Below are 19,950 nucleotides of genomic sequence, written 5' to 3' on the forward strand. Positions count from 1 at the left end.
GACCTTCTCCTGCAGATGTGTGAGAGGAAGTGGGGGTCTCCCCATAGATCTATAGGTATAAGTAAGAGAGACTAAGAAAAGGGGCTGTGCCTGCCCACAGGTGAGGGGAACTCAATCCTGGATTGTCTTAAGAACAGGAAGGAAATAACTGTGGGTGAGTTGTGTCCCCACAGGTACCAGACCGAGTGCCTCCAGGAACACTGGTGACAACTCTGCAGGCCAAGGATCCAGATGAGGGGGAGAATGGGACTATCCTGTACACACTAACTGGTATGGAGGTAGAGAGAAGGGAGTGGGTGATGGCATGCCCCCAGGGAATGCCCAGCTCTGGGCCCCTAGCCCTCATCCTTTCTCTGCCTGTCCCTAGGTCCTGGCTCAGAGCTCTTCTCTCTGCACCCTCACTCGGGGGAATTGCTCACTGCAGCACCCCTCATCCGAGCAGAGAGACCCCACTATGTGTTGACACTGAGTGCTCATGACCAAGGCAGCCCCCCTCGAAGTGCCAGCCTCCAGCTGTTGGTGCAGGTATGGCTGCCCTTCCTACCGTCTGTCTACTTCCCCTTGGCTGCCGCTATGGCCCCCAACCCTGCCCCACCCCAGAAGCTCCAGCTTCATGGAGTCCTTGGGCCCTCTAGTCAAACTACTCTGACCACCCGTCCCTACTACCTGGGGTGCCAGCCCAGACCTTCATTTATATGGGTTCTTCCTAATTCCATCCTCCCTCCCCGCCCCACAACAGGTGCTTCCCTCAGCTCGCTTGGCAGAGCCGCCCCCGGATCTCACAGAGCCAGACCCAGCAGCACCAGTGCCTGTGGTGCTGACGGTGACAGCGGCCGAAGGGCTCAGGCCCGGCTCCCTGCTGGGCTCCGTGGCACCGCCAGAGCCCGCGGGTGTGGGCGCACTCACCTACACTCTGGTGGGCGGCGCTGACCCCGAGGGCACCTTCGCGCTGGACGCGGCCTCAGGGCGCCTATACCTGGCGCGGCCCCTGGACTTCGAAGCGGGCCCGGCGTGGCGCGCGCTCACGGTGCGCGCTGAGGGACCAGGAGGCGCGGGCGCGCGGCTGCTGCGAGTGCAGGTGCACGTGCAGGACGAAAACGAGCACGCGCCTGCCTTCGCTCGCGACCCGCTGGCGCTGGCGCTGCCGGAGAACCCCGAGCCGGGGGCGGCGCTGTACACGTTCCGCGCCTCGGACGCCGATGGCCCGGGCCCCAACAGCGACGTGCGCTACCGCCTGCTACGCCAGGAGCCGCCAGTGCCCGCGCTTCGCCTGGACGCGCGCACCGGGGCGCTGAGCGCTCCGCGCGGCCTGGACCGGGAGACCACGCCCGCGCTGCTGCTGCTCGTGGAAGCCGCAGACCGGCCTGCCAACGCCAGCCGCCGCCGTGCAGCGCGCGTTTCCGCGCGCGTCTTTGTCACGGATGAGAATGACAACGCGCCGGTCTTCGCCTCACCCACCCGAGTGCGCCTCCCGGAGGATCAGCCGCCTGGGCCCGCGGCGCTGCATGTGGTAGCCCGGGATCCGGACCTGGGTGAGGCCGCCCGCGTGTCCTATCGCCTGGCAGCTGGCGGGGATGGCCACTTCCGTCTACACTCAAGCACCGGTGAGAGATGGAGGGTGAGGAGGGTGCTGAGGTGGAGGGAGTGTTGAGGTTTCTACCAACCTGCCTTACCGCTCTCTTAGGAGCGCTGTCCGTGGTGCGGCCCTTGGACCGCGAACAGCGAGCTGAGCACGTACTGACCGTGGTGGCCTCGGACCACGGCTCTCCCCCGCGCTCGGCCACGCAGGTCCTGACCATCAGCGTCGCGGACGTCAACGACGAGGCGCCCGCTTTCCAGCAGCAGGAGTATAGTGTCCTCTTGCGTGAGAACAGTCCGCCTGGCACATCTCTGCTCACTCTGCGGGCAACCGACCCTGACCTGGGTAAGGCCTGGGGGATGAATTGTGAGAGGGATGGACTGGAGAGAGAAAGGGTGTATTTACCCTCTGATCTCTTCTCCACCCTGTCCCTCCTCAGGGGCCAATGGGCAAGTGATTTATGGAGGTGTCTCTGGTGAAAACTTCTCCCTGGACCCTGACACTGGAGTTCTCACGACTCTTCGAGCCCTGGATCGGGAGGAGCAGGAAGAAATCAACCTGACAGGTACACGTTGACAGGGCCTCCAGACGCCAAGATCCGGAAGCATAGTAAAACCAGTGTTACATGGGCAGAGTTCTCAAAGTACTACCTTCAGTTGTTTCCACTTTTTACAACACAGCTCCTGTTACTTTTTTGGACCCTTTCGGGAAGTCAAGGATTTGGCAGGATGCAAAGTGAACGGTGACTTTCAGGCTGTCACAACTGTGATGACATAAATTCTCAAAAGCATCATGTCATAGCTATGTCCTCTAGGCCTCCCTCAGATACTGCAGCCATTTAACAGAGGAGTATATTGATACTAAATGTCAGAGAGGTCAAGTGACTTGACTTGCTCAAGCTATTGCATCTTAGAAGTGGCAGAGCTGGGGCTTCAACTCAGATCTTTTGAGACCTTTTCTGTTACATCACCACTAATCCAAGACATATTTTGCATGCATCGAGCATGGGAGGTAGGAAGGAAAAGAATATCTGATACAAGTATGTTTATGTGTGCATATGCACATGTGTTCCTGGAATGTGTGAGAAGATGGACATTTTCTGGTTTGAATGTGCACTTGGTGAACACATATGGACACTGTGTGGTGTGGGTTTCTCCATGGGATGAGATCAGGTTAGACCTTATTGATCTTGCTTCCCCCAGTGTATGCCCGGGACAGAGGCTCACCCCCCCAGTTAACTCATGTCACCGTGCGAGTGGCTGTGGAGGATGAGAATGACCATGCACCAACCTTTGGGAGTACCCACCTCTCCCTGGAGGTGCCTGAAGGCCAAGACCCTCAGACTCTTACTGTACTTCGGGCTTCTGACCCAGATATGGGAGCTAATGGGCAGCTGCAGTACCGAATCCTAGGTGAGAACCATCCCACAACCACTAACCCAGCACCCACTTGCCTAGTTCTTGCTCCTTTTTGGCCACTGTCAGCCTCAGTCAGTGTGTCTGAGTCACCTTTCCTCTATTTTTGTGTCTTCCACTTTTTCTCTCATACATCTATCACTGTATCCAGGTATCTCTTTCTATGCCTCTTCATTTCTTTATCTCCCTATATATGTTTTTATCTTCCTATTTCTTTTCTTTCTCATATATGTCTCCCCATAGAGCAGTCATTCTCAAACTTTTTGGTCTCAGAAACCCTTAACACTGTTATTTTTTGAGAACCCTGAAGAGTTTTTATATGGGTTATATCAATATTTATGGTATTATATATTAAAACTGAGACAATTTTTAAATTATTGTGAAATAAGCCAATGAAGTATACTGTGTGTATATTTCTGCACAAGTACGAGGAAATGTTACAATTTCAAGGCTGGGTGCAGTGGATCACACCTGTGATCCCAGCAGTTTGGGAGGTCAAGGCAGGAGGATCACTTGAGGCCAGGAGTTCAAGACCAGCCTGGGCAACATAATGAGACTCTGTCTCTACAAAAAATTAAAAATTGGATAGTGGTGTTAGCCTGTAGTCCTGGCTACTGGGGAAGCTAAGGCAGGAGGATTATTTGAGCTGAGGAGTTCCAGGCTCCAGTGAGCTATGATCATACCCACTGCACTCCAGCCTTGGGGACAGAGTGAGACCCTGTCTCTGAATGAATAAATAAATAAGATTTCAAATAGCAATTTCTTGGACAGTAACGAGGTTTCAGAATTATGGCAGGTGTAACTGAAGGTAGCCAGCACAAACCGAATCTCTGAAAACACACATATGCATGCTCTAAACTTTGTACCTAAGATATTCTAGAAAACAGAATACATAATCACACATTCAGTTAATCAAGTGATGATGTCATCCATGTCATGTAGCATCTGCAAATTCCACTGTACATTTGTGAGATAAGAATGAAAAATGTATATGTCTTAGTAGTACTATGAGAATAATTTTGATTTTATGTGCATGAAAGAGTCTAGGGAGTCCTAGGAGTTCCCAGACCACACTCTGAGTGAGAATGGCTGCTTTACCTTCTGTGTTTCTGTTTTTGTCTATTTCTGTGTTCTCTGCCTTTCTCCCAGTCACACATACACGTGTGTGTTCTCTCTTGCTTGTGCATGCTCTCTCTCCGCTGTTACCTATAAGTCATCCCCATCCCATGACACATGTATGTTTATGTGTGCATGCCCTTCTCTGCAGATGGGGACCCATCAGGAGCCTTTGTCCTAGATCTTGCCTCTGGGGAGTTTGGCACCATGAGGCCACTAGACCGGGAGGTGGAGCCAGCATTCCAGCTGAGGATAGAGGCCCGGGATGGAGGCCAGCCAGCTCTCAGTGCCACTCTGCTTGTGACAGTGACAGTGCTGGATGCCAATGACCATGCTCCAGCCTTTCCTGTGCCCACCTACTCCGTGGAGGTACCCGAGGATGTGCCTGCAGGGACCCTGCTGCTGCAGCTACAGGCTCATGACCCTGATGATGGGGCCAATGGCCGTGTGACCTACTACCTGGGTGCAGGTACAGCAGGAGCCTTCCTGCTGGAGCCCAGCTCTGGGGAACTGCGCACAGCCACGGCCCTGGACAGAGAACAGTGTCCCAGCTACACCTTTTCTGTGAGCGCGGTGGATGGTGCAGCTGCTGGGCCCCTGAGCACCACAGTGCCTGTCACCATCACAGTGCGAGACGTCAATGACCACGCACCCACCTTCCCCACCAGCCCTCTGCGCCTGCGCCTGCCCCGCCCAGGCCCCAGCCGCAGTAGGCCAATCCTTCCTCTGGCCACACTGCGAGCTGAGGATCGTGATGCTGGTGCCAATGCCTCCATTTTGTACCGGCTGGCAGGCACACCACCTCCTGGCACCACTGTGGACTCTTACACTGGTGAAATTCGTGTGGCCCGCTCCCCTGTGGCTCTGAGCCCCCGGGATCGTGTCCTCTTCATTGTGGCCACCGACCTTGGCCGTCCAGCTCGCTCTGCCACTGGTGTGATTGTTGTTGGACTGCAGGGGGAGTCAGAGCGTGGACCCCGCTTTCCCCGGGCTAGTAGCGAAGCTACGCTCCGTGAGAACGCTCCCCCAGGTGGGTCCCCAGCCATGGCTTCCAGATTTGTATGCTTGGATAGGCTGGGGTTGCTCACTGAAAATGTCCCCAAATTCCTGCAGTCTAATACTCATAGTCTGACCAATACCATCCTCTCTGCAGGGACTCCTATTGTCTCTCCCAAGGCTGTGCATGCAGGGGGCTCAAATGGACCCATTACCTACAGCATTCTCAGTGGGAATGAGAAAGGGACATTCTCCATCCAGGCTAGTACAGGTAAGCAATGGGAGCAGGGGCTGTGGGGAGAACAGGGTCCTGAGGAAGCACGATCTTTGGGCCGAAGGAGGCTTTAATAGAGGAAGGGCTGCCCTTGAGTAAAGGGCCTCAGAGAGGGAGGCTCCAGGCAAGCAAAGGGGACTGTCACTGATGCATTGTGCCTCCCCCTAGGAGCCATCACAGTTCGCTCAGCAGAGGGGCTGGACTTTGAGACCAACCCACGGCTGCGACTGGTGCTGCAGGCAGAGAGCGGAGGAGCCTTTGCCTTCTCTGTGCTGACCCTAACCCTGCAAGATGCCAATGACAATGCTCCTCGTTTCCTGCAGCCCCACTATGTGGCCTTCCTGCCCGAGTCCCGGCCCTTGGAGGGGCCCCTGCTGCAGGTGTGGGGTGTGATGGGAGATGGGGGGCAGGGTTGGTCAGACTTGTCTGTGGCCAGGCCAGTGCCAGCAGCCTCCTGCCCTCACCAGGTGGAGGCAGATGACCTGGATCAAGGCTCCGGAGGACAGATCTCGTACAGCCTAGCCGCATCCCAGCCGGCACGGGGACTGTTCTATGTAGACCCAGCCACAGGCACTATCACTACCACAGCCATCCTGGACCGTGAGATCTGGGCTGAAACACGGTGAGGCCTGGCTCTGTGGACCCAAGACTCTATCTTGGGCTTGCCCAGTTTCAAGCCCTGCCTGGCATCCCCCTCAATCCCTAGGCGACACCATGAATTCCCCAGCCCAGGGCCCTGTCCTGAGTCCTCCTTACTCTGCCCAGGGTTCCCCCTTATCTTCATGCCCCACTCGCTGATTATGCTCTGTGTCCAGGCTGGTACTAATGGCCACAGACAGAGGAAGCCCAGCCCTGGTGGGCTCAGCCACCCTGACGGTGATGGTCATCGACACTAATGACAATCGCCCCACCATCCCCCAGCCCTGGGAGCTCCGAGTGTCAGAAGGTGAGGGCTGGATAAAATGAGAGGTATAAAGGGTGGCACTCCAGTGCTCCAGGGGTACCCGGGACCATGCCAAATACATTTGTCCTGTGTGTTGCAGATGCACTGTTGGGCTCAGAGATTGCACAGGTAACAGGGAATGATGTGGACTCAGGACCGGTGCTGTGGTATGTGCTGAGCCCTTCTGGGCCCCAGGATCCCTTCAGTGTTGGCCGCTATGGAGGCCGCGTCTCCCTCACAGGCCCCCTGGACTTTGAGCAGTGCTCCCGCTACCACCTGCAGCTGCTGGCACATGATGGGCCTCATGAGGGCTGTGCCAACCTCACAGTGCTTGTGGAGGATGTCAATGACAATGCGCCTGCCTTCTCACAGAGCCTCTACCAGGTACTGACACTCCTGGATGCCTCCATACCTGGATCCACAGTTGTTCTTGGTGGAGGGAAGTGACAGAGCTAGAGGTGGCTGAAGTGGGCTGGATGTTGGACCTGATCTGGGGATGGGAGGTTCCCATCAGACCAGCCTTCCAAGTCCTGTGAACTACATCCAGGTTCTGTATCCTGCACCCAGAAAGGGGAGAAGGTGGGCGGTTCTCATTTGAATACTGACAGTGTGGGTTTCAAGCTGGAAAGGATGCCAAGCAGGGTCCATGGGGTGAGTGGGCAGCAGGGCAGCTGGGGAGCTTGGCCATGAACACTTTTCCTCACACCTCAGGTGACCCTGCTTGAGCACACACCTCCGGGCAGTGCCATCCTCTCCGTCTCTGCCACTGACCGGGACTCAGGTGCCAATGGTCACGTCTCCTACCACCTGGCTTCCCCTGCTGAGGGCTTCAGTGTTGACCCCAACAACGGTGCGTCTTTCTCGGGATCTGATCCCTTGTCTTTGTGTTGGGCCATATCTTGACCTCATTTCTAGAATTTGTTACACAAACTCTGAATCCCTAGATCTCTGACCCAGGGAGGACATTTTCTCCCCTCTGTCTTTATTATAAGCCCTTCCTTGACTGCATGTCTAGAAGCTATTCCCTGAATCCTTGAGGCCATCTAGTAATTTCCTAGCACAGAGGCCCTGGAGTCTGCCTTCCAAAGCCATTTTCTAGACCCTAAAGGGTCACTCTTCTCACCTACAGCCTCTGCTGAATACATGTTTCTTTCTCTACCCTTCTCATCTTAGGGACCTTGTTCACAACAGTAGGATCAGTGGCCTTGGGCCACGAGGAACCAGGAGTAGTGGATGTGGTGCTGGAAGCACGAGACCACGGGGCTCCAGGCCGGGCAGCACGAGCCACAGTTCATGTGCAGCTGCAAGACCAAAATGACCATGCCCCGAGCTTCACGTTGCCACACTATCGTGTGGCTGTGACTGAAGATCTGCCCCCTGGCTCTACCTTGCTCACCCTGGAGGCCACAGATGCTGACAGAAGCCGCACCCATGCTGCCGTGGACTATAGCATCATCAGTGGCAACCGGGGCCACATCTTCCAGCTGGAACCCCGGCTGGCTGAGGCTGGGGAGGGTGTTGGACCAGGCCCCCGGGCACTAGGCTGTCTGGTGCTGCTTGAACCTCTAGACTTTGAAAGCCTGCCACAGTACAATCTAACTGTGGCTGCAGCTGACCGGGGGCAGCCACCACGAAGCTCAGCTGTGCCGGTCACTGTCACCATACTGGATGTCAATGACAACCCACCTGTCTTTACCCAAGCATCCTACCATGTGGCAGTACCTGAGGACACGCCTGTTGGAGCTGAGCTGCTGCATGTGGAGGCCTCCGACGCTGACCCTGGCCCTCACGGCCTCGTGCGTTTCACCCTCAGCTCAGGCGACCCATCAGGGCTCTTTGAGCTGGATGAGAGCTCTGGTGCCTTGCGACTGGCCCATGCCCTGGACTGTGAGACCCAGGCTCGGCATCAGCTTGTAGTGCAGGCTGCCGACCCTGCCAGTGCACACTTTGCTTTGGCACCAGTGACAATCGAGGTCCAGGATGTGAATGACCATGGCCCAGCCTTCCCACTAAACTTGCTCAGCACCAGCCTGGCTGAGAACCAGCCTCCAGGCACTCTTGTGACCACTCTGCATGCAATTGATGGGGATGCTGGAGCTTTTGGTAGGCTCCGCTATAGCCTCTTGGAGGCTGGGCCAGGGCCTGAGGGCCGTGAGGCGTTTGCACTGAACAGCTCAACTGGGGAGTTGCGGGCACGAGTGCCCTTTGACTATGAGCACACAGGAAGCTTCCGGCTGCTGGTGGGTGCTGCCGATGCCGGGAATCTCTCAGCCTCTGTCACTGTGTCAGTGCTGGTGACCGGAGAGGATGAGTATGACCCCGTATTCCTGGCTCCAGCTTTCCACTTCCAAGTGCCAGAAGGTGCCCGGCGTGGCCACAGCCTGGGTCACGTGCAGGCCACAGATGAGGATGGCGGTGCTGATGGCTTGGTGCTCTATTCCCTTGCCTCCCCTTCCCCCTATTTTGGTATCAACCAGACTACAGGTGCCCTATACCTGCGGGTGGACAGTCGGGCACCAGGCAGTGGAACAGCCACCTCTGGGAGTGGGGGCCGGACCCGGCGTGAGGCCCCACGGGAGCTGAGGCTGGAGGTGGTAGCCCGGGGGCCTTTGCCTGGTTCCCGGAGTGCCACAGTGCCCGTGACTGTGGATATCACCCACACTGCACTGGGCCTGGCACCTGACCTCAACCTGCTGTTGGTGGGGGCTGTGGCAGCCTCCTTGGGAGTCGTGGTGGTGCTCGCACTGGCAGCCTTGGTCCTAGGACTTGTTCGGGCCCGTAGCCGCAAGGCTGAGGCAGCCCCTGGCCCAATGTCACAGGCAGCACCCCTAGCCAGTGGCTCCCTACAGAAGCTGGGCCGGGAGCCACCCAGTCCGCCACCCTCAGAGCACCTGTATCACCAGACTCTCCCTAGCTATGGTGGGCCAGGAGCTGGAGGACCCTACCCCCGTGGTGGCTCCCTGGACCCTTCACACTCAAGTGGCCGAGGCTCAGCAGAGGCTGCGGAGGATGACGAGATCCGCATGATTAATGAGTTCCCCCGTGTGGCCAGTGTGGCCTCCTCCCTGGCTGCCCGTGGCCCTGACTCCGGCATCCAGCAGGATGCTGATGGACTGAGTGACACATCCTGCGAGCCACCTGCCCCTGACACCTGGTATAAGGGCCGAAAGGCAGGGCTGCTGCTGCCAGGCACAGGAGCCACTCTGTACCGAGAGGAGGGGCCTCCAACCACTGCCACAGCCTTCCTGGGGGGCTGTGGCCTGAGCCCCGCACCCACTGGGGACTATGGCTTTCCAGCAGATGGCAAGCCATGTGTGGCGGGTGCGCTGACGGCCATTGTGGCGGGCGAGGAAGAGCTCCGTGGCAGCTATAACTGGGACTACCTGCTGAGCTGGTGCCCTCAGTTCCAGCCACTGGCCAGTGTCTTCACAGAGATCGCTCGGCTCAAGGATGAAGCTCGGCCGTGTCCCCCAGCTCCCCGCATTGACCCACCACCCCTCATCACTGCCGTGGCCCACCCAGGAGCCAAGTCTGTGCCCCCAAAGCCAGCAAGTACGGCTGCAGCCCGGGCCATCTTCCCACCGGCCTCTCACCGCTCCCCTATCAGCCATGAAGGCTCTCTGTCCTCAGCTGCCATGTCCCCCAGCTTCTCACCCTCGCTGTCTCCTCTGGCTGCTCGCTCACCTGTTGTCTCGCCATTTGGGGTGGCCCAGGGCCCCTCAGCCTCAGCACTCAGCGCAGAGTCTGGCCTGGAGCCTCCTGATGACACAGAGCTGCACATCTAGCTGTGGCCCAGGCTGGGCCCCGACCTGGGACACGCACAGTGTCCCCAATGCAGGCCCCACTCTGAGCCTGCCCTGGGCAGCCTCGGACCATTACTGGCCACGGGGAGGCCACCACTAGGCCCCAGCTCTCCACCCCAAACTCTCCAGCCTCCTCAGAGCACTGGGACCTTTTGGCTCTTTTGGTCACTGACCTGTGGCCAGGTCCAGTGTGGGGAGAAATATGAAGGAGGTGGCAGCCCTGGGTTCTCCTTGATGAGGGCTTCCTGCCCTGTACCAGCATCCTGAGATGGAGCTGAGACTTTATTTATTGGGGGGTAGGGAGACGGAAGGGGTCCCTCCAACCTGTTTGGGCCCAGCTCCTTTGGGTTCCACTGACACCCCTGCCCCTGCCCAGAACCAAGTGCCAATTCTCACTCTGGAGCCTTAATAAACTGCAGTTTGTATCCAGCCTCTGGCTCTGTTCTGTGGGGATGGCTGGAAGACACCTGGCACAGTATTTGGAAACCTCAGGAGGGAGAGAGGAGTGGGGGACGTGGGTGCATCTAGGCTGGGAGCTCAGGAGCCTGGACTGAGGCTGGTGATACATCTCTCTGCAGTAAATCTTTTCTCTCTAACATGGGCAAGAGGCCAGCTGGGGCTTGGTTGTAGCAGCAACCTAGAAAGGGATCTTAGGGAATGATCAGCTCTAGGCCTGAGGATTTTAAAAGAGGTGGGGGTGGATATAAGAGCAGCCAAGTAGTTTCTTTTTCTTGGGACCACTAAGTACACATACTGTAATAAGAGCTCACGTTTGTTGAGCTTTGCCCCATCAGGTTCTCTGCCAGGTGACCTGCTTGCTTTATCTCAGTGTAAATCTTCACTGTTGCACAATGAGATTTGGGAACCACTGGTGTAGACTATTCTTTGGGGAGCCCAGGAAGTGAGGGAAAGGAGATGAGCCAATGTTTGAGAAGTTCACAGGACCAAGGAAATTACAAAGAAAGAAGGTTGTGGTCAAAGAGAAAGGTTTCAGAGCATGGTGGTAGTAAATACAGTTCCAGGGGCCAAACTCAGTGGAAAATGTTGGGTTCAGAGAAAAGTGAAGGGATCAAGGGACAGGAAGAAGTTAGATTAATTTTAATGGGAGTGAGAAAATGCAACAGCTTGAAAAAACAGAAGGTTATAGTCTGAGAAAGGATGCTATAATTTCGAAGGTAGAGCAGTTCTGAGAGATGGCAAGTCCAAAGTATAGCATGGGACTGGTTTGCTTAAGTGAAGTGAAGGTAATGCTCATTGGGTTTGATGAGATGAAAGAAATGGGAGGTTGGGGTGTTGAATAGGTCTCTCACTAATATATTTTAATTGTCTAGGTCAAATGATAGCAGGAGTTGGAGTAGACAGAAAGGCCAGGTGCCAAAATCCTCAGTGTGGGGCTAAATCTAGAGGACAATAGATGGTAATGACCTGTAGGATAACAGCAAGAGTAGAGGGATATATCTCAAAAGTATGGAGGTCAGAACAAGGATTTTAATGAGTACTGGACTAATGGTTTTGGAAGTTAAAATTATACTGTTGACACTGTCTTCTGCATGGATTTTTGGAAGAAAGAACACTGAGGAAGATTGCAAGGGAAGTTGAGTCCTCAGGGTTTCAAGTCTCATTGAAAATCGTCTGGTAAAGACCACAAATAGAAGTGGTCAACTCAGACCTCCTTAAGGGCTTTGAGTTATGATTAAGAAGAAACAGAGGTCTGGATTCATTTTATCCACTGAGCCCACTGAACATTGATATAAGATTCTTCCATGGCTCTTGGAACAAAATTGTTTTTCTTGAAAACCTTGGGAACCCATAAAAAATAGGGCCCCAACTGATTATAGATCTCCTGGAAAGCCATTGAAAACAAGACCCTGATTTGAATAAAAGGATCCTGACCTTTCAAAGGCTCCAGTCTGCTCATAAATTTAGTCTTAGAATGAGCATGAAACTGATAATATGGGGAGACAGGGTAGGGAAGGAGGGAAAAATATTGTTTTCCACTGCAACCCTATGAACCAGATCACTTTTATATAATAACGTCTGCATTATAAATGAAGAAACCTAGGCTCTGAGAGGTTAAGTTACTTCCCTGATACCATACAACTAGGAAGAACCGAGGTCTGTGGGCCTCCGGAGCCCACTTCCTTGTGGTGATTCTCACGCGGCCGGACTCAGGCAGCAGGTGAGGAGCCCTGGGCTTACCCTGTGCTTGACTGTCCAGAGAGGGAGAATCCCAGTGGCAGCCCCACTCTTTGCCAGCATTCAGGACAACCCATTCAAGGGTGGAGCCAGTACCCTACGTCACTAGTTACCAGGGAAAGAATGAGGGTGCTCATGTGATCCGTCACATGACAGCAGATCTACAGAAAGACGGAATGGGACTCCGAGCCTGGTGAGAAATTAGGGGGTCCTGGGAAAAGGGGAATCACATTGGAGGGAGTACATGTTGGAGGGTGGGAACACAATGACGATCCAGCTTCTGCTGAAATCCACCTGCCGCCCCCTACAGCCTCCTAGGGCTCCTTGCCCTCATCCTCTCTGGCAGATGCAGTTACAGCCCGGAGCCCGACCAACGGAGAACGTGAGTTGACTTAGCACCGACCGTCCCCTTCCCGATGTTCTGTTCTGCTCCCACTATCCTGGTTCCTGGCTCCCCTCATCTCCGTACCAGGAGCTATCCCACACCATAGACTTATCCCCAGGTTCCCAGGCTCAGTCCCCTATCATTTACCTACTGTGATCCATATCTGCATCTAGGTCTCAGTTCCTAATCTAAAACCTTAATATCCAGTATTTTCCATCCCTACCCTAACCAAAGCCATGTCTCTGACCCCTGATCCTGCAGGCTTCCCCCAGGCTGGGTGTCCCTGGGCCGTGCGGACCCTGAGGAAGAGCTGAGTCTTACATTTGCCCTGAGACAGCAGAACTTGGAGAGACTCTCGGAGCTGGTGCAGGCTGTGTCGGATCCCAGCTCTCCTCACTATGGTGCCTGTCGGGATTGGGGATGGGATATGGGAAACAATGGGGAGACACAGGGCTGGGCTGGGCATGGGACACTGTAGATCATGTCACAGTCATGTCTCAGGGCCTGTGAGGGCCTGCCAAACACCTATGTTCCTTAGGCTAAAAACCTAAAAGTGGATGTGGTTCGGAGTACATGATCTGATCTGGATTCAAATTTTGACTCTACCACTTACTAGCTACCAGACAAACGGGGAAATGTCATCTACTACATATAGGTGTTCATCAACTCAAGTTCCTCCTCCGACCCTTGAATCTACTCCTATTTTGTCCTTCGTTCACTAAGGCTGCTAGTTCCAATTCCTACAGAGCACGTCCTTAGACTAGTCTACTTGCCATTCTCTTTGCCACCAACTCAGTTGTTTATTCCTTCTCCTGGACTACTGCCCAGTCCCCTGACTGGTCTGCAGTCTCCTCCTTCCTCCCCACTCCCCACAGCACTCCCCACTCTGCTTCAAAACAGTCTTTCCAATGTTCAAACTGTCTTGTCTCCTTCCCCTGTTAAAGCCCTTCACGGCAGGGGGAGTGTGTGTGTGTGTGTGTGTGTGTGTGTGTGTGTGTACGGTGGAGGTGGGTGATATAGGCAGCCTAAAAGTCACCCAAGAGGTGAGCACTAGTGTGCATGGCTCCATGCAGGAAACAGTGACTCACCTTCATGTTAAGTTTGAAATCAACACGTGTGAAGACTTGAGCTAAATTAGATGTTATCTTATAGTTGGCTCCAAAAGTTTTGAAAAAGTTGACTGGAGATAAACTTAAAATGCAAAATTTAAATTTATTTTTCATGAGCATGGCAGTGCATGCTGTTGTACAGCATTTGCAACTTACTGGCTTTAGGGTAAATCCATATTCTTGGGCATGGCATTCCAAGTCTCTCTAGCTTTTTCTTCCCCTGCCCCCCAAATATACCCTACACCTGCACAGTCTTCCTTTACCCTGCTTCAGGCTCCCTAGGAAGTCCCAATGTCTCATGGTTGAGGTCCAAAGTGGGCAACTTGGAAAAGCAATGAATGAAGGCAAAAGCCTCTTCTGAATCCCTGCAGGAAAATACCTAACCCTAGAGGATGTGGCTGAGCTGGTCCAGCCATCACCACTGACCCTCCGCACAGTCCAAAAATGGCTCTTGGAAGCTGGAGCCCGGAACTGCCATTCGGTGACCACACAGGACTTTCTGACTTGCTGGCTAAGTGTCCGGTGAGAGGGATTGATTGCTACCCATGGCACCAATCAACCCATCAGGGAGACTAGTCACCCCAGTGGGAGGGAGCTAAGAGCTTGCTGGGGACTTGCGGGTCAGATTTAATGCATGGGGAGACAATGACTGACTGCCCAGTGATGCTCAGGCAGTGCCTTCTGCTCCATTCTGTGCTTTCTGACCTCTGTCCTCCCATTTCTGACCTCCAGACAGGCAGAGCTGCTGCTCTCTGGGGCTGAGTTTCATCACTATGTGGGAGGAGCTGCAGAGACCCATGTTGTAAGGTCCCCACGTCCCTACCAGCTCCCACAGGCCTTGGCCCCCCACGTGGACTTCGGTAATGCACAGTGGGTTTGGTGGGGTTCGGGAAGACAGATCCAGGGGCTGGAGAAGTTTAGATGCCCTGGGGGACTTGGGGTGGGATCAGTGGTAAAGTGGGTGTTGGAGTCTACAGGATCTCCTCAAGCCTGACCCCTCCCTACAGTGGGAGGACTGCACCGTTTCCCTCCCATGTCATCCCTGAGGCAACGCCCTCAGCCACAGGTGGCAGGGACTGTTGGCCTGCATCTGGGGGTGACCCCATCTGTGATCCGTAAGCGATACAACTTGACAGCACAAGACGTGGGCTCTGGCACCAGCAATAACAGCCAGGCCTGTGCCCAGGTGAGCCAAGCAGAGAGCCCCAGGGTTCTCACAGCCTCCCCATGGTTTCCTCAGTGCCTTACCACCCTGGGACTTGCTCTCTGACTCATGATCCCTGCTCTGACTCACTCCACAGTTCCTGGAGCAGTATTTCCATGGCTCAGACTTGGCCGAGTTCATGCGCCTCTTTGGTGGCAAATTTGTACACCAGGCATCAGTAGCCCGTGTGATTGGACAGCAGGGCCGGGGCAGGGCTGGAATTGAGGCCAGTCTAGATGTGCAGTACCTGATGAGCGCTGGTGCCAACATCTCCACCTGGGTCTACAGTAATGCTGGTACTGCCAAGGGGACTGACTGGTGGGGAAGAGGTGGGAGATGGGTGTTGATCCATGCTCCCTCAAGGGAATGCCATGAGCTGGAGAGAGATCCTGATAACCCTCCAATGATTACCCTTGTGCCCATCCCCTCAAAAAAACAATCCAGGCCGGCATGAGGGGCAGGAGCCCTTCCTGCAGTGGCTCCTGCTGCTCAGTAATGAGTCAGCCCTGCCACATGTGCACACCGTGAGCTATGGAGATGACGAAGATTCACTCAGCAGAGCCTACCTCCAGCGGGTCAACACTGAGTTCATGAAGGCTGCCGCTCGGGGTCTCACCCTGCTCTTTGCCTCAGGTGACCTCCTGCCCTAAACTTAGAACCATCCCCCTTGCCCACCCACCCTGGGAGCTTTGACTCCACAGTGACCCCTGAGCCTCATCTCTGAATCATAATCTGAACCCAGACCTGACCTCCAAACTCTGACATCATGCGGTAACGACTAAAACCTGAATTTCCTCTCTGACATCTGAACCCACATACCAAGCTCTGCTCAATTAATATGACTGCTGAACTTGGTTTCTTTCCAGGTGACAGTGGGGCTGGGTGTTGGTCTGTCTCTGGAAGACACCAGTTCCGTCCTAGCTTCCCCGCCTCCAGGTAAGCACCCTAGCCCACCACTCACCTGTGACCACAACCTTTTATCTGTGATTTCATGATCTAGAACCTTTGTCTTAACCCTACCAGGTGTTCCTGTGGCTCAGCCCTCAGCTTTACCCACCCTGGTTGCTGTACTCCCCTCTCTTCTTCTTATAGTTCCCAGGCCCCAAGTCTCCTAAGTGGGATACAGCTCCCATTGTTCCTTTTCCTAGGTCCCCAGGCATTTTGGTGGAAGACTGGGTGGGTGTTCTGTAGAGAAAAGTTTGCAGTCATCTCAAGCCATGCCTTGAGGGCTCCAAATCTTAGTCATCTAGGCCTGGTGGCTCATGCCTCCCAGCACTTTGGAAGGCCAAGGTGGGAGGACCACATGAGGCCAGGAGATCAGACCAGCCTGGGAAACTTAGCAAGTTCTCGTCTCTACAGAACAATTAAAAAAATTAGGTGGGCATGGTGGTGCACACCTGTAGCCCCAGCTACTCAGGAGGCTGAGGCAGGATAATCACTTGAACTCAGGAGTTTGAGACTGCAGTGAGCTATGATTGCACCCTTGCATTCCAGCCCGAGTGACAGAGTGAAACCCTGTCTCTTAAAAAGCAAAAACAAAAACAAAGCAAAACAAAACAATCCCTCTTAGTCAATCCCATGTATATGCTTCCCGGAAGAGTCTACCAGGTGTCCTCAAACTACCGCCTGTGCGCCTCGTGCTTCCTGCCTAGGACATTTATCAGGCCGGCCGCGTGTTTTTGCCACCACTGCCTGTCCTGCTTAGCAGCCGACTTGTCCTGGGCCCACAGTGAGCACTCTCCAATGGTCTGAGGGACAGTGAACTGGCCCCCTGTTTAAAAAGTTTGAGGACTCCTGGTCTAGCCTCTTCAGGAAGACCCAGGCCATACTCACCCATCCCCACACATCTTAGAGGGTCCCCTACTATCTGAATGCTGTCTTCTGCCCTCAGCCCTTATGTCACCACAGTGGGTGGTACATCCTTCCAGAATCCTTTCCTCATCACAAATGAGATTGTTGACTATATCAGTGGTGGTGGCTTTAGCAATGTGTTTCCACGGCCTTCATACCAGGTATGTGTATATTTGTGTGGCTGGATGGGTGTGAGAGTAGGGATGGGGGATCCTCAGTTCAGCAGACTCCTGGGCAGGCCACAGGCCAATACTCACTCAAAAATGCCTTTCAGGAGGAAGCTGTAGCCCAGTTCCTGAGCTCTAGTCCCCACCTTCCACCATCCAGTTACTTCAATGCTAGTGGCCGTGCCTACCCAGATGTGGCTGCGCTCTCTGATGGCTACTGGGTGGTCAGCAACAGTGTGCCCATTCCATGGGTGTCTGGCACCTCGGTGAGAATCAGCCTGTCTCCAAACTCCCACTCAGCAAGTACCTTCACCCCTTATGCTGGAGACCTTGCACCCAGAACCCCTGACTCCTTAGAGACCTCTGATCCTTTTAAACATCACTCCCCAAAAGTCCAATCACTCTGAACCCCTGACCTCTACTTATACCCTCACCCTTGCAGGCCTCCACTCCAGTGTTTGGGGGGCTGCTGTCCTTGATAAATGAACACAGAATCCTCAGTGGCCGCCCCCCTCTTGGCTTTCTCAATCCAAGGCTCTACCAGCAGCGTGGGGCAGGACTCTTTGATGTGAGTGTGGAAGGAAAGGGTGTGGATATTTTCATACCACTATGGGGAATGCTAAGATGAATTTGGGGGTAGTTCTGACAGTGTGGGACAGCCTCTGAAACATGAATACAGGGTGAGGAGGTATAGTCTATTAGTACTGCTATCAGCAGGCCCAGATCTGATGCCTACCTTCTCCCTAGGTAACCCATGGCTGCCATGAGTCCTGTCTAAATGACGAGGTGGAGGGTCAGGGTTTCTGCTCTGGTGCTGGCTGGGATCCTGTGACAGGTTGGGGAACACCCAACTTCCCAGCTCTGCTGAAGACACTGCTCAACCCTTGACCTTCCCTGGCAGGGCAACCTGTCCCCTGCCCTGTAGCTATTGGTTCAGTCCCTTATTCTGCCCCATTGCAAGCTCTGCTGAACCCTCAACTGTTGACTGCTGCAGACGGATTATCTCCCAGACCCGGAAATGCTGTGAGCTTGATTTGACTCCCAACCCTATCATGCTCCATCACACTCAGGTCTCCCTACTCCTGCTCAGGTTCCTCAACAAGATGGTATAACTAACATTTTTGGCTACCCCTTCCCCCCATCTTACCTTATTCTTTTCAATCAGGCTTTTCCAAAGGATTCTCTACACTGACCATGTGTACTATTTCACTTTATGTTCACTTCTCAATTCACTGCAATGAGACCCCTGCTCTCCCCTGTTGCTGTTTCCTACCCTGACACCAAGAAACAATAGCCCCCAGTGCACACTTCTCAATCTTTGCTTTATGGCCTTTCCATCACAGTTGTCTACCCGCTCTCCTTCCTTAGCTTCCAGGGCTTAGCTTCTCTTATCACTCCTATCTTCCTCCTTCATAGACTTCTTTCTCTGCTTCCTCCTGGAATACTGGTTGTTCTCCATTGCTCCATCCTTAGTCTTTTCCTCTTCTCCCTTTAATCATTGTTCCCTGGAACAAATCACTGACATCCACAGCCATCACCACCTCACTGAATCAGACTTTCTAACCAATAGTGATAGATACCTCAAATATAAGATGTGTGATACTTAACACTTCATCTTTCTCCTTCCGAAGCCCAAGATATTCCACCTCGTTTTGTCTTGGCAAATGATAGGATGCCAAGCCAAAGGTAACCAAGCCAGAAACTTATATCATCCTTGACTCCCATTTATCTTATCAATCCACAAGTCCTTTAATTATATTTCCTAAGTATATCTAGAACTTCTCCACTTCTCTCCATCCCTACTGCTATTACATTAGTTTAAAGCCATATTCTCTCTCATCTGAATTATAGGAGGCCCTTGCAAAAACAGTGTTCTTACTCCCTACCAGTCCCTAAGCCATCTTCCAGAGTAAAATGCAAATCCCATCAGGCCATTTACTTGATTAAAAACCTTCAAATATTAACCCAGTAATCTTTGGATTAAAGATCAGGCTTTTTTTAAAAAAAAAAATTATGGTTCACTTTCCTTGCTATTTATTCCTGAGTAACTAATTATTTTTCCTCTCCCATCCCTAACATTCAAGAAACTCTCACCCTTGCTGTCCATTTAACACCATCACTGATACAACTGCCTGGTTGATTTCCAGGATTCTTTCAAGACTTAGCTGAGAAGTCATCTCTTGTGAACGTTTTTATTCCCTGAGATTAATTGATTTAGGTGTGGCAGAAAAATCCTAGATTTTCAAAACCAATCCTCTTTGAATCTTGATTGTGATATAGACTAGGAGAGAGCCTTGAGCAAATAAGTTTATCTCCGTGAGCCTGTTTCCTCATCTGTTAAATGGGAATTTCAGTGCCTGCCTTTCATAATAATCAGGGAATAATGTTGGTAGAGTGCCTGACATTTGGAAGTAGGCAGATGTTAGTTCCCATACTCCCTTGCACTGCACACCCCGTGCCTACCTCTAGCATTTGTAATGACAATGTAGTATTGAAATTGCCAGTTTACTTGTTTGCCTCCCTTTCCAAGACCATCGGTGCCTAGAGGACTAGAATCTTGTCCTACTTAACTTTGTATTCCCAGGCCCTAGCTCAAGAGTTGGCAAATAATAATTAAATAAATGTCTGAATAGAAAACCTCACGCCTTTCACTCGCAGTGATATTTGCAGGTTGTTTACTCTGGCCAAAATCCCGCCCCCTCCACGCTGTGTGCCACCCTTCTGCTGCCCTCACCTCTCGGGGCAGTTGGCCCGGAGGGGGGCTTTCCGAATCAACTATAAACCCCTAAAAGGGTAAATAAGGGAACCAGAAAGAATGCAGACTGGTAGGCAATCCGTAATCAAGGCATGTCGGACCGATGAGCCCCAAAGCAAGGCCTTTGAGCATCAGGCTGAATGAGGTGTCTCAGACC

General features: G+C 53.4%; 2 protein-coding genes across 3 annotated transcripts in view; both read left to right on the forward strand.

Annotated features, from left to right (window-relative positions):
* The window catches only part of DCHS1 (dachsous cadherin-related 1), a 35,539-nt gene extending 24,985 nt beyond the window's left edge, over positions 1 to 10,554 (forward strand). The window contains exons 8-21 of the mRNA XM_012786512.3: positions 174 to 270; positions 368 to 525; positions 740 to 1,604; positions 1,685 to 1,924; positions 2,019 to 2,144; positions 2,782 to 2,991; positions 4,262 to 5,140; positions 5,264 to 5,377; positions 5,549 to 5,760; positions 5,848 to 6,002; positions 6,196 to 6,326; positions 6,424 to 6,707; positions 7,035 to 7,173; positions 7,497 to 10,554. Of these exons, the coding sequence (XP_012641966.1) occupies positions 174 to 270; positions 368 to 525; positions 740 to 1,604; positions 1,685 to 1,924; positions 2,019 to 2,144; positions 2,782 to 2,991; positions 4,262 to 5,140; positions 5,264 to 5,377; positions 5,549 to 5,760; positions 5,848 to 6,002; positions 6,196 to 6,326; positions 6,424 to 6,707; positions 7,035 to 7,173; positions 7,497 to 10,108 (6,222 nt within the window). The 3' untranslated portion in view covers positions 10,109 to 10,554. The remainder of the gene's footprint in view (positions 1 to 173; positions 271 to 367; positions 526 to 739; positions 1,605 to 1,684; positions 1,925 to 2,018; positions 2,145 to 2,781; positions 2,992 to 4,261; positions 5,141 to 5,263; positions 5,378 to 5,548; positions 5,761 to 5,847; positions 6,003 to 6,195; positions 6,327 to 6,423; positions 6,708 to 7,034; positions 7,174 to 7,496) is intronic.
* A 1,895-nt stretch (positions 10,555 to 12,449) lies between these two features.
* On the forward strand, positions 12,450 to 19,675 carry TPP1 (tripeptidyl peptidase 1). Of its 2 annotated transcripts, XM_012786513.2 has the most exons (13): positions 12,450 to 12,515; positions 12,633 to 12,704; positions 12,969 to 13,108; positions 14,188 to 14,338; positions 14,549 to 14,676; positions 14,824 to 15,002; positions 15,118 to 15,316; positions 15,465 to 15,653; positions 15,887 to 15,956; positions 16,912 to 17,032; positions 17,146 to 17,304; positions 17,481 to 17,606; positions 17,786 to 19,675. In XM_012786513.2, exons 1-13 carry the CDS (start codon positions 12,472 to 12,474, stop codon positions 17,924 to 17,926), a joined length of 1,719 nt encoding a protein of 572 aa, XP_012641967.1. In that variant the 5' UTR covers positions 12,450 to 12,471; the 3' UTR covers positions 17,927 to 19,675. The 2 variants fall into 2 exon arrangements, with proteins under 2 accessions (XP_012641967.1, XP_075858334.1); XM_076002219.1 differs by lacking the exons at positions 16,912 to 17,032; positions 17,146 to 17,304; positions 17,481 to 17,606; positions 17,786 to 19,675 and adding an exon at positions 16,044 to 16,893.
* Positions 19,676 to 19,950: the final 275 nt, after the last annotated feature.

This window comes from Microcebus murinus, chromosome 4 (genome assembly GCF_040939455.1).
Source record: "Microcebus murinus isolate Inina chromosome 4, M.murinus_Inina_mat1.0, whole genome shotgun sequence".
Lineage (NCBI taxonomy): Eukaryota > Metazoa > Chordata > Mammalia > Primates > Cheirogaleidae > Microcebus > Microcebus murinus.

Bases quoted from the DNA above. Each gene is read 5' to 3' on its own strand.
- TPP1 (XM_012786513.2), top strand. From the start codon at position 12,472: ATGACAGCAGATCTACAGAAAGACGGAATGGGACTCCGAGCCTG. The intron at 15,003-15,117 runs GTGAGCCAAGCA...CTCACTCCACAG, and splicing joins ACAGCCAGGCCTGTGCCCAG to TTCCTGGAGCAGTATTTCCA. The intron at 15,957-16,911 runs GTAAGCACCCTA...TTCTGCCCTCAG, and splicing joins CCTAGCTTCCCCGCCTCCAG to CCCTTATGTCACCACAGTGG.